General features: G+C 51.5%; 4 protein-coding genes across 4 annotated transcripts; all 4 read left to right on the plus strand.

The window, feature by feature from the left end:
* Nucleotides 1-193: 193 nt before the first annotated feature.
* On the plus strand, nucleotides 194-1927 carry DSM5745_00345 (uncharacterized protein; the record flags this gene model as incomplete). The annotated part of the gene is made up of 2 exons (XM_026742361.1): nucleotides 194-237; nucleotides 289-1927. The coding sequence occupies 2 exons, from the start codon at nucleotides 194-196 to the stop codon at nucleotides 1925-1927; spliced, it is 1683 nt and encodes a 560-aa protein (XP_026608206.1).
* A 410-nt stretch (nucleotides 1928-2337) lies between these two features.
* On the plus strand, nucleotides 2338-4155 carry DSM5745_00346 (uncharacterized protein; the record flags this gene model as incomplete). Its single annotated transcript, XM_026742362.1, has 4 exons — nucleotides 2338-2634; nucleotides 2703-2891; nucleotides 2965-3368; nucleotides 3420-4155. The coding sequence occupies 4 exons, from the start codon at nucleotides 2338-2340 to the stop codon at nucleotides 4153-4155; spliced, it is 1626 nt and encodes a 541-aa protein (XP_026608207.1).
* A 1155-nt stretch (nucleotides 4156-5310) lies between these two features.
* DSM5745_00347 (alpha-galactosidase) lies at nucleotides 5311-7673 on the plus strand (the record flags this gene model as incomplete). Its single annotated transcript, XM_026742363.1, has 4 exons — nucleotides 5311-5401; nucleotides 5469-6075; nucleotides 6131-6282; nucleotides 6337-7673. The coding sequence occupies 4 exons, from the start codon at nucleotides 5311-5313 to the stop codon at nucleotides 7671-7673; spliced, it is 2187 nt and encodes a 728-aa protein (XP_026608208.1).
* Nucleotides 7674-8735: 1062 nt separating this feature from the next.
* Nucleotides 8736-10374, plus strand: DSM5745_00348 (Hydroxymethylglutaryl-CoA synthase; the record flags this gene model as incomplete). The annotated part of the gene is made up of 5 exons (XM_026742364.1): nucleotides 8736-8792; nucleotides 8859-8961; nucleotides 9026-9978; nucleotides 10045-10185; nucleotides 10234-10374. The coding sequence occupies 5 exons, from the start codon at nucleotides 8736-8738 to the stop codon at nucleotides 10372-10374; spliced, it is 1395 nt and encodes a 464-aa protein (XP_026608209.1).
* Between the last annotated feature and the right edge of the window lie 2492 nt (nucleotides 10375-12866).

Here is a 12866-nt window from a genome sequence, read left to right on the forward strand (position 1 = left end):
CAGTAGGTATGGATGATCCTTGGAATGGATCGCCAATAGCTGAAAGGGAGGACAAACATCGCCAGCCTATCGCCGTTTATGTCCCAATTTGTTGAGAGCATGCTACCCCTCTCGTGTGAGGCCAGCCTTGCCTGGAGTCAGAGAATGTGCCCTCCTACCCAGACAGACACAAGCAAGGAGTAGCACGATCAAGATGGATCCAGTTACCATAATTGGTCTCGTCCAGACCTGCTACTTGTAGGCGAAGCGCCGCGGCCAAGTGAGAGACCGAGTGCTAATCTTGTCTAGAGCCGGCGTTAAGGTCATCGAAATATGTTCAGCCTGGAAGAATGCGGCAACGGAAGTGCAAAGCCGAGTGATTGCAGTCGAGGCCTGCTGGCACAAGACACAGCTGCAGGTGAAGCTAGTCGGGAACATCACGTCTCTCATGGGCGCCGAACTGTCGCAAATGATGGACGAGATCCTGAGGGAGCTCTTTCACAAATTATCGGAGGCAGCGAGCACTCTGCAAAATGTCATCCAGCGAGCCTCAACGTCGAAACCGAATGTCTTCCGGTTCCGGTTCAGGGCTAAGGCAGCCTGGGTTTGGGAGAAGGAGGCACTCGACAGTGTCATATGCGACCTGGAGGAGTGGCAACGGCGATACGACCCGACTTGGTTCCTTGTTATCAAGCTTGCAAGCCCACTTGTCGATGTTGAACTTGCAAAGGCAGCGGCCGCGGAGCCCAAGATTCAGGGCGTTCCTACAGCTGCCAGGAATCCGCTTGCGCTGGCCGAGAGGGTACGAAAGGTGCAGTCCCCGACCACCGAGCAGATGAAATCGGTCTTTCTTCCGTCGTCGGACATGGAATGGATGGATATACCGTTTTCCGAGGCAAAGGGAGGGCGTAGACCCCAGGAGGCTAGGTGGTATATTGTCGATACGATCGAGGTTGGGGAGGCCGCTCGAGTCCGCGATGTTGCCCAGGACGTGCGAGTCCTTGCTGCGAAGTTGGCCCAGGCAGATCCGCTGGCGTTTGGTCTACTGAATTGTAAAGGCGCCATTCCGTTGAGGCAGCAGCCTGTTTCTCAGCCTGCCGCACAGAACGCAGAACTGACAGCCCCTGCTCCTCCGTCTCGGGCCCGGTCGCGGTCGCCAGGGCCGGGCCAGAATGATTATACGCACTTTCAGATCATTTTTCGCATACCAGACGGCATCCAATTGGAGGACTTACAGTCCCTTCGACAGCTGTTGCTGAATTCTGATGCTCAGATGTCGCTGTCTCGAAAGGTGCACATGGCGCGCGAGCTCAGTAAGGCGGTCCACTATGTGCACACCCTTGCCTTTGTGCATAAGAACATTCGACCCGAGTCCGTCCTGTGTTGCGAAGTCCCGGAAGGAACGGGAACTCGTAGCCACTCCTTCCTTGTCGGCTTCGACGCGTTCCGTGCGGTGGATGCCGGGTCGTTGATGGGAGGCGATATGAGTTGGGCTGGCAATGTCTATCGGCACCCGAGTCGTCAGGGTGCGGACCCGTCCCAGAAGTACAAGATGTATCATGATATCTACAGCCTGGGTGTGTGCCTTCTCGAAATAGGTCTCTGGGAGTCCTTTGTCGAATACGAGGACACGCAAGGTACTGGCGGTGCTTCTCGTGCAAAATTTGGAAAGACGTACAACGACTTTGGAGCTTGGTGTCAGCGTCAAAAGTTGGCACCGTCATTTGATGCGGTCGCGACCGGGCTGAAGGAGTACTTGGTCGAGCAGGCAAAGACGAGGCTGGCGCCGCGGATGGGGGACAGGTACTCGCAGGTGGTGGCGGCGTGTCTGACATGCTTGGATGACGACAATGATAGTTTCGGTGGGCCAGAGGAACAAGGGGAAGGTCATGTCGCTGTGCAGTTTGTAGAAGTAGTCTTGAAGACTCTTGACAAGATTTGTGTGTGAGGGAAGGAGATGGGAGGGTGGCCTGGCCAGGCTGGCTGGCGAGGGTGGCGCCTTCCTCATCCGGACAGCACTGAAGACATTCCCATCTTCCTTCTCTTTCCGATAGTTGGTACTTCACAATTGACCTTCTCTCTCACTCTCGCTCCTCCTTGACCGAACTTCCATCTCGTAATACGAGAAGGCTTCAACCCAGCATGGCTGCAACAGGGAACAGCCACGTCTACCTCGTACAACCAACCCTTCAGGCGAGACGACTTTTCCAGCCAGCCACACCCAATGCCTCGTCGCTAGTTCTTTCCTTCCAACTCTCCGTCCGACTCGAAACCCCGCATCTTGTCTTTCTCACCTTGGTGGGCAACTGAACCGTCTGACATCCTCGCTGACTCTTCGAGCACCCACAATAATTAGCAATGCAGGAAGCATCCGTCAGGACGAGCCTCTTACCTGAGAGGAGACTAGAGACCACTTTCGATTCCACCGGAGACAGACACCATGGGCTGGGCTCAGATAAGGAGTGCTGGCGCGCGATACGAACGGTCGGAGAAGGTTCTTTCGGCAGCGTTTGGCAGGAAAGCTGCATCTCCGGGCCGTCAAAGGGGGCGGTTCGGGCTGTGAAGCACCTTCATAAACGGCAGGCAAGATTCCTCGAGCTTTCAGAACGGGAGCTCAATGCGCTTGTCACATTCTCAGATCCCGCCGACTTGAACGTAAGCGCGCACCGTCTGGCTTCTGGCTGTCACTGACCCGGGAGAAGTACAAGCGACATTTTGTCCAGTTCCTTGGATGGTTTGAGGACGCCCAAAGTTTCTACATCGCGATGGAATTCATCCAGCATGGTGACCTGCAACAATACATCACCGAGCCCTTCCCCGAGCCCGAAGCCGCGTTAATAGTGGCGCAAGTAGCCCAGGCCCTGCTGTATATGCACGAGAAGGAATTCATCCATCGGGATGTTAAACCTCTGGTATTCTCCTGGTCACTAGCCTTCGAGCGCATGCTGATGTGTAAATAACATCCTAGTATCCTCCCCGGGCCAGTACTGGCACGTCAAGCTGGCGGATTTCGGCATCAGCAAGACGACCGACATTTCCGGGAAAGCCACGTATAATGTTGGAACCCCGGGATACATGGCACCGGAGTTGCACGACGACAGTGTACCATACGACGCGGCTGTTGACATATGGGCTCTTGGTGCGGTCGCGTACTGCCTACGCGCAGGCCACCCACCATTCCGCAACACCAAGCAGGTGCTGAGTTATGCTGGAAATCCCGAGGCTCAGGACTACCGATCGCGGTTTCCGATCGAGCCGATCGGTTCCTCCAGCTACTTCTTTACGGACTTTGTCCTAGGCACAATGGCCGACCTTCCAGGGCGACGGTTAGGCATAGAGGGTGTCCTAGCTCATCGCTGGGTGTCAGGGAAGTTGGTTGCTCCAAGCTGGTAGGCCGAGACATCGCAATGTTGTTCCGCAGGCCAACTGATCATGTACAGTTCCGATGTGAGCGTCGATTTGCCTGTTACCTCATCAATGGCTAGTCTCACAATAGCGAATTCGTGGGCAAGCAGTTATGATGATGCGGACGACTATCACGAGCGTTCGGACTCGCCAGCTACCCCCACGACAGACTCAGAGATTGGCGCTGCTTCTCAGGCTTTCGTCGCTAACCGTGCCATCATGAAGGATGGCAGTCGAATCCAGCCCTCGGGAGTCGCGGTTGAGATGGACTTAACGATCGAGAATCTAGACAATCTAGAGGAAGATTTGGCACACGCTCTGGACATAAGGGACTATTACAGGGCAGAGTTCTACTCAAACCGTCTTGTCACCACTCTCCGCGGAACTCTGGGCAACACCCACCAAGAGACGATAAACGCACTGGCACAGTTAGCCGGAGTCTATCGCGCAGGAAGCAACTTTGAGCAGGCACAGTTAATATATTATGAAGTGGTCAGTTTACGGTGTTCTGTATTAGGTGAAAATGATTTGGCCACACTCAGTGCCATGGAAAGCCTTGCCATGGCCTATCGCGAAGACAAGAAGTTTGACATGGCCTTAGCATGGTACGACAAACTCGTGGATGTGGTGGGGTGGAACCATCCAGATACGAACAAATACAGAGACGCAAGGCTGGTAGTACGTGATGAGCAAAGCGGTATCGGGCAGCCGCTTACAATGTACCAAGCGCGCATCCAAGTCGAGGGTAGGCTTTCCAGTATTCCTCAGTAATCTTGGCCATATTGATCAACAGGCTACGCAGTTGGGGCTTTCTTTTCACCATACGAAAACAAATGCAAGTTGCCCAGGCCGATTGAAGTTTCTAGGAATACTACCCTAACAGTTCTAGATAGATTTCGACGAGCCCACGTTTGTTGCTGTTACAGTTGATGGCAAGGACGAACAAAGAACACCAAGGTCTTTGCTAAGTCCTGACTGTCTCTGGTGGGATCACATCATGTACTTGTACGCCGCTGAACATATCAATTCCCCCCTCCACTGCACCAAACCTGACCATCAGCTGGTAGCACTGTGACCCAAAGCAGTAAATTGGAGCTGCGTTTATTCCCGTCCGCCACCTGTTGCCGCTACACAGTTTTTCCAGGGTGTCGCATTCCATTAACCAAGACCGGTGCCAGTATGTCTTTCGACCTAACATGTGACTTGTCACAGCCAGGTTGACATTCTACTAGTGCACGAGCTCCGTCTGGGCCCGAGTGGTCATGATGACTTCGATTGCCAACTGCATCATGTTCTAAAGTGCCGCTGGACTGTCACCGTAGCGGCAGCAGCATCCTTCCCCAATCTGTCAAGGGTATGCGTTGCGCACACTGATCGCGCTGCCATACCTTTGAGATAGAATGATGGTTTGTCCCTGAGGAGGGCCAATCAACATCAGCGTCTTTGAGCATTTGCACGAAGGATATCAATGGGAGGTCAGATGTCGATGGTTTCTTCGCACCTTAGGAAGCGGTATATCGGCAGGTAGTCATACGCCTTGCTTCTTTTCCACGTATGCCCACGTAACAGTACAACGAGACTACTTAATTGCTCTAGACTACACTACCTAGGTGATGAATCATGCAATCTTGGCATACTCCTCCGGCAACAATAGACAGCATATGACCTCATTCCTCTATGTACCTCCCTGTTTAGGAGCTGCCAAGGTGGCACAGACCGTTGATCATCACCGCAATTGGGGTCCGGGCGGGGGGATCCAAGCCCATTGTGGGGGAGGCTGGAGAGGGGATTCCCCCGATATTTGTCCGGTACGGAGGTCCTCCGGTCAGGCCATGAATGCCGGAGTAAATAAATACTCCTGAGGTCACTTCCCCGCCCAGGAGCTCAGTTGCGTTGTCAATTCCACCTCAATCTTCTCTAACCGAAATGGTGCGCTCGACGGCTGCTATGGCAGCGGGTTTGATGATGCTCTCCCATCAAAGTATTGCGCAGGATACGGACTCGTCTAGTTCCAATGGTTTGTCTACATATTGATCCCATGAGAGACCCGATAGCTTTGCCGGGGTGGAAACTGACATCACCAGCAATCGTCGTCGACGGCACGACCTTCTCCCTCAATGGCGCCTCCATGTCCTACGTCTTCCATGCAAACACCACCACCGGCGACCTCGTAACCGACCACTACGGCGGGAGCATCAGCGGCGGCATTCCATCCCCTAGAGAACCCGCCGTCAATGGCTGGGTCGGCATGCCCGGTCGAATCCGCCGTGAATTCCCCGACCAGGGACGCGGCGATTTCCGCATCCCTGCTGTGCGCATCCGCCAGACGGCCGGATACACCGTCAGCGACTTGCAGTACCAGAGCCACGAGGTTATTGAGGGTAAACCGGGTCTGCCGGGTCTGCCTGCGACGTTTGGCGAGAGCGGGGATGTGAGTACGCTCGTCGTCCATCTGTATGACAATTACAGCTCTGTTGCTGCGGATTTGTCGTACAGTGTGTTTCCCGAGTTTGATGCCGTTGTGCGCAGTGTGAATGTTACGAACCAGGGAGAGGGGAATATTACTGTTGAGGCGTTGGCCAGTCTTAGTGTGGACTTTCCGCTTGAAGAGTTGGATCTTATTAGTCTGAGGGGGGACTGGGCGAGAGAAGCAAATCGTGAGAGGAGGAGAGTGGAATATGGCGTGCAGGGGTAAGTCTCATTTATTTCCAGCTCCTAGTTTATATAGGTGCTCACAAGGCAATAGCTTCGGCAGCAACACCGGCTACTCCTCGCACCTGCACAACCCCTTCCTGGCCCTCGTCCACCCCTCAACAACCGAATCCCAAGGCAAAGCATGGGGCTTCAACCTGATCTACACGGGCTCCTTCAGCGCCCAAGTCAAGAAGGGCTCACAGGGTCTAACCCGCGCCCTGATCAGCTTCAACCCCGACCAGCTCTCCTAGAACCTAGGCCCCGGCGAGACATTGACCTCCCCCGAAGCCGTCTCAATCTACAGCAACACCGGCATCGGCGGGATGTCTCGCAAGTTCCACCGTCTCTACCGCAAGCACCTGATCAAGAGTAAATTCGCGACGAGCGATCGTCCGCCCCTCCTGAACTCCTGGGAAGGCGTCTACTTCGACTTCAACAGGAGTACCATCAAGACGCTCGCTGAGCAATCTGCTGCCCTGGGGATCAGTCTCTTTGTGATGGACGACGGGTGGTTCGGTGACAAGTACCCCAGGAACTCGGACAATGCGGGACTAGGAGACTGGACGGCGAATCCAGCCAAGTTCCCGAATGGCCTTGAGCCCGTCGTCGAAGATATCACGAACATAACTGTCAATAATACATCGTCCGACAAGAACCTCCGCTTCGGCATCTGGGTCGAGCCCGAGATGGTCAACCCGAACTCGTCTCTCTACCGCTCGCACCCAGACTGGGCCCTCCATGCAGGTCCATACCCACGGACCGAACGCCGCAACCAGCTCGTCCTGAATCTTGCGCTCACGGAAGTGCAAGACTTCATCATCGACTTCATGACGAATCTGCTCAACTCCGCGGACATCAGCTACATCAAGTGGGACAACAACCGCGGCATGCACGAGCAGCCCTCACCATCAAACAACCACCTCTACATGCTCGGCCTCTATAGAGTGTTTGATACACTAACAACCCGCTTCCCCGACGTCCTTTGGGAAGGATGCGCCAGCGGCGGCGGCCGCTTCGACCCAGGCGTCCTGCAGTACTTCCCGCAGATCTGGACGAGCGATAACACAGACGGCGTGGATCGCGTGGGCATCCAGTTCGGCACAAGCCTTGCGTACCCGCCGTCCGCTATGGGTGCGCATCTGTCCGCTGTGCCGAATCACCAGACTGGCCGCACTGTCCCTCTCGAGTTCCGAGCACACGTTGCGATGATGGGCGGATCATTTGGTCTGGAGCTTGATCCCGGTACGATCCAGGATGAGCCTGCCGTGCCGGAACTCATTGCGCTGGCGGAGAAGGTCAACCCGTTGGTTCTGAACGGGGATCTGTATCGCCTGCGACTTCCCGAGGATAGTCAGTGGCCCGCTGCGTTGTTTGTTGCTGAGGACGGGAGCCAGGCGGTTCTGTTTTACTTCCAGCTGGCGCCAAATGTTAATCATGCGGCGCCTTGGGTGAGACTTCAGGGACTTGAGCCGGAGGCGAGATATGCTGTTGATGGGGAGGGGACGTATAGCGGTGCGACGCTTATGAATCTGGGGCTGCAGTATACGTTTGCTACGGAGTATGGGAGTAAGGTGGTGTTCTTGGAGAGGCAGTGAGACAACCATAGCCCTCGCGGGGAGATATCCATCGTAGATATAAACGAGAGTTGTCTCGTCAGAAAATGAGGAGGTGGATGTATATAGTTGCAAGGAAATAACTCGAGCAATTCGAAGAGACAGAGATCGACTCCAACTCCGCTGCACAGGCATCGTTCTCACTTGGTCCATCTGAATGCTGATATATAAACGAGCTACCTCTTAGCTACCTCTTAGCTACCCGGTCTGCCATCCTAGCCAGCCATTTGGACCCGTGGACCTATCGGATGGTTCCCTAACCCAACAGTATCCAATAAGCACTCGATCGTGAGTGGCCTAGGTGCAACACTATATATATGCGCGTCACCTTTGACGCACCGGTCAAGAAGTCTCGCATTGCCTGCAAATGGAAATGATAATCGTCATGCAGGTGCAGTTCGAATGAACGGCCTAGGCTGTGAGGCCACAGACAGCAAGGGCTGCATACGGGCTACCGATGGGATCATTGCCCTCGGATGCTGTGACCAAGTCCATCGGTAGCCCGTATGCAGTGCTGTCTGTCGCCTCCTTCGCGCTATAACTAGCTTTATGATTCACACTCTGTGTCAGATGCAGTCTTTGAATCAGCTCTCGAGTCAAGATTATTGGCTCCTCTGGTGAGCCCACTTTCCCCTCCATAGTTTAGAAGAGCAGTAACAGTGGTCAACGACACTACCTGAGGTTCTAGTAAGGTATAGTCCAATGAAAGCTGTAGAGACAGTCCAACCCCTGTTGTTGTTTTTTTTTTTTTTTTTTTTTTTTTCCAAATATATGTTTCGTATTTGCTATTCCTCCATCTTAATTATTGTTTCGCCTATAATACAAAAAGATTCAGTACCTTTTAATAGCAAACCTTAAGTCTAATTAAAGAGCAGTTTATTACTTAGTATACAATGTACGCTGGTAAACTTAAGTCTATAACTTTACTAGGATCGCTTTATCTAATATATATACTTAAGCCATAGATTGCCCTCGCCGTTCAACTCTTCCTTGCTTCTCCCCTTCGTTCTGACCAGGACGTGCAACCTCCGCAACGGTCTCACCATGAAGTACCCGGAGAATGTCGGAATCAAGGCTATGGAGATCTATGTGCCGGCACAGGTAACGTCACCAGTCTCAAACTCCAGACGTCGCCCACAAGCGAACTTTGATCCCTGACTTCCAAAGTGCCTGGATCAGAAGCTGTTTGAGAAACACCAAGGTGTTTCATCCGGCAAATACACCGTCGGGCTAGGTCTGCAATGCATGAACTTCTGCACCGATAGAGAAGGTACGTTCTACTGCAGATAGGCTCTGAGGCTGTTATGTAGAGTGTGTTAACCATCCATCATTAGACGTCTGCTCCCTAGCCCTAACCGCCGTATCATCGCTACTCCGCAAATTCTCAATCAATCCCACATCCATCGGCCGCCTGGAAGTCGGCACCGAGTCCCCGATCGACAAGGCCAAATCAATCAAATCCGTTCTCACGACTCTTTTCGAGCCCGCTGGCAACACGAGCTTAGAGGGCGCAGACACAATCCACGCGTGCTATGGCGGGACCAACGCCCTCTTCAACGCCGTCAATTGGGTCGAGTCTCGCTCGTGGGACGGCAGAGACGCTATTGTTGTCATGTCAGATATAGCCCTGTACAAGGAGCCTTCGACCCGACCGACTGGTGGCGCCGGTGCCGTTGCGATGCTGATCGGTCCGGAGGCCCTGCTTGTCCTTGAGCCCGACCTGCGTGGTGTATACATGACCAACACGTACGATTTCTATAAGCCGGACCCCCGCGTTGAATTCCCGATTGTCAAGGGCCATGAGTCGATTGTCTGTTATCTTCGCGCTCTAGATGGGTGCTACAAGGACCTCTTGCATCGGGCGTCGGCCTCGGCCGCGAGGGACGAGGTTGCAGGTGGTAGTCGAGGTCCGCCGAACAATGTCCTCGACCTATTCGACTACATGGCATTCCACACCCCGAACTGCAAGCTGGTAAGCAAGGCATACGGCCGACTTAAGTACAACGATCTCCTCAGATTGCTCAATGATCCTGACGGGACCCAACTCGGCGAAATCGACTCGGACTTTCTTGCACTGGAGTACCAGGAGTCCCTGAAAAGCAAAGCACTCGAGAGAGCCCTGGTCGCCATGACAAAGAACCAGTTCAAGCAGCGCGTTGAGCCTAGTATCGTCGCGCCGTCTCTCTGCGGGAATATGTACACGGGCAGTTTGTACTGCTCGCTCATCAGCCTGATCAGCAATATCGACCTTGGCAACGTGACGGGCAAGACCATTGGCATGTTTAGTGTAAGTAGCCTGACTCGAATCAGTTTGACTCCGCGTGTAGGCAAGGCTAACATAGAAGGACACCAGTATGGAAGTGGTGCAGCGAGTGCGCTCTTCTGCCTGAAGATTAATGGCGATCTCACCCAGATGGTCGAGAAAATCGATATCATGAACCGTCTGGCAGAGCGACACGTTGCCACCCCTGAGGAATATGAAGAGGTAGCGTCTGTGAGCTTTACCTTCAGTTTGATGATTCGCTAACAGTATTGCCTCTAGGCCTGTGCTCTGCGGATGGCAGCGTACGGGAAAAACGGCTTCACGCCTGTTGGCGATGTGGCTTCCTTGCTGCCGGGAACATACTACTTGGTGGAAATTGACGAGGTGTATCGGCGGACTTATGCCATTCGGGAGGCTTGACCATACCATTCTTCCAGTCTTAGCATGAGAGAGAAAGATACAGGGTGGTCAAGGGATGGAAATCATCCACTGAGAGGCATGGGGTATCTGAGCAAAGCTCTCCTTCTCCTTTTCCCGTTGTTTTTATTTACTTTATTTTACTTCTCTTTCCTTCCTTTTGCTTACATTTTACTTTTATCCGTATTTCCCTTTTCCCTTTGTTGATTCGCCCTCGGGCCTTGAAATACAGAGTATAACTTGGACTGGAAGCTCCGACCCGCGGAGAYCATCACAGTTAGGTTTGGTCATGAGACAAAAGGACAAGACGATCCCATCCAATCTCGCAAGGATGATTCTCCTTCTGTATGCAAAACTACACTGTCTTTGCACTGAACCCAACGCAGACAACGGTGTTGCGGATTAATTAGATGTACGCAGGTGCTTTAGAGCTACGCCTCCTTTTCCTGCCGCAGGCTACCATACCAAAGCCCCGCTTGGTCCCTGGAAGAACCCCCGCGAGGCCGAGTTGAGTATACTGGAACATAAGCCATTGGAGGCCCTATCTCCCAAAGCGAACGGTAGGTCGGTAAGGGTCGAAGGGCCGGCGGTCTGGAGGGCGAGATATAGGAGGCTTTTTTACTAGATCCGGTTGAGCCTTGATATGCTTTACTTCTGCTCGGTCCAAATCTCCAGGTGCGGACGTCACAATCTCCATGATGGTCCAATGTGTAGAAAATATATTATTGCGGTAGCTTCATGATGGCCTTTTTTTTGACAGAAAAGAAGGCACAGTAAGACTGGGTTGTCCATTCCTCAATCGATAGCCCCGGAATACTTAAAGATATGCGTTGCTTGGTGGCACTGCGCTTGATATGGGGTCAAGGAGGGAACCGAGTAGTAGTAGTAGTAGTGATATTTAACGCCCCGGGGATTACTAGGCGTATGCCTAATGTTCCAGACCTTCCTTAGGGTATGGGGGCGTGCTATTATAAGGTAAGTAGCTTATTTACGTAGGTCCCGTCATTTTTGGGGCGCAGGCTTTAATGCCGGGAGTAATGCGCGTGGCGCGGAAGGCTAACCTGGCTAAATTAGGAAATAGGGCGTAGCTCTATTTCTTTATAAAATAAGGCCTTTAATAGGAGGCGTTGTGTATTTATAGTAAGAACTAATTACTAATTCTTTAAGTCAGAGTTCTAAGTCAAACTTAGTGTTTTATGTGTCATGTAACTGGCCGCCGCCTTGGCGCGGCTAGTTTGGTGCCAAAGTTTCTTTATTAGGCGGCCTTAGGCCACTATGCATTATGTGACTAGCCGCTGCCTTGGCGCGGGGCTAGTTTGGCGCCGAAGTCTCTTTGTTAGGCGGCCTTAGGCCACTATGCGTTATGTGACTGGCCGCCGCCTTGGCGCGGGGCTAGTTCGGCGCCGAAGTCTCTTTGTTGGGCGGCCTTAGGCCACTAAGCGTCATGTAACTGGCCGCCGCCTTGGCGCGGGGCTAGTTCGGCGCCAAAGTCTCTTTGTTAGGCGGCCTTAGGCCACTAAGCGTTATGTGACTGGCCGCCGCCGAAGTTTCTTTATCAGGCGGCCTTAGGCCACTATGCGTTATATAACTGGCCGCCGCCTTGGCGCGGGGCTAGTTCGGCGCCAAAGCTTCTTTATCAGGCGGCCTTAGGCCACTATACATTATGTAACTGGCCGCTGCCTTGGCGCGGGGCTAGTTTAGCGCCAAAGTCTTTTTATAAAAAAACGCGGTAAAAAAAGATCATGTGATTACCCTTTTTTCTAGCTAATTAGTGTTATTTAGTTTAAGCGGTAAGAAAAGGTTATATAATCACCCTTTTTTCTGGCTAATCAGCGTTATTTACCCTAAGCGGTGTAGTAAGGTCATGTAATTACCTTTTTTTTAGCTAATTAGCGTTATTCTGCCGTTTTACATGATCCCTAATAAAGCTCACGTGACTAGGAGCCGGGACCTACGATTATCATGCGCTTAGGCCTCCACTTTGTTTTGGCCACGCGCAAAAATAAGTTTATATATAAAAAGGCTTTTTATTTTAAAAGGTAACTTTTGTTAAAGCTTATAAATAATATATTTATTTTTTACTTATTATTTTTATATATAGCTATTAGCAGGTATTATTTTTTATATATTTAATATTTAAATATTATAAAATATAGGGGCTAGCCCCTTTATAAAAAAATATATATATTTTTATGGCTAGTTATATAAAAAAAAGGTGTTTAAAATAAAAAAAAATATAATAAAATAAAAAAAAAAGGGTTAAAAAATTATTAAACACTAGGCCTAGGTATTTTTAAAAAGCTAGAAATTAAAATTTTTAATAAGGGTAAATAAATTAGTAAAAGTTTATAATTTTAAGTAAAAATATAAAATTTTTAGGCTTTAGCTTATAAAGGTACTTTAAGGCTTTAGCCTTATTTATTAAGGGTATTATTAAGCGCTAAGGCTAGTATAAAAATTATTTTTTAATATATTAATAAAAAATTAGGTGTTTA

Source organism: Aspergillus mulundensis, assembly GCF_003369625.1.
Source record: "Aspergillus mulundensis strain DSM 5745 chromosome Unknown scaffold_0, whole genome shotgun sequence".
NCBI classification, from domain to species: domain Eukaryota; kingdom Fungi; phylum Ascomycota; class Eurotiomycetes; order Eurotiales; family Aspergillaceae; genus Aspergillus; species Aspergillus mulundensis.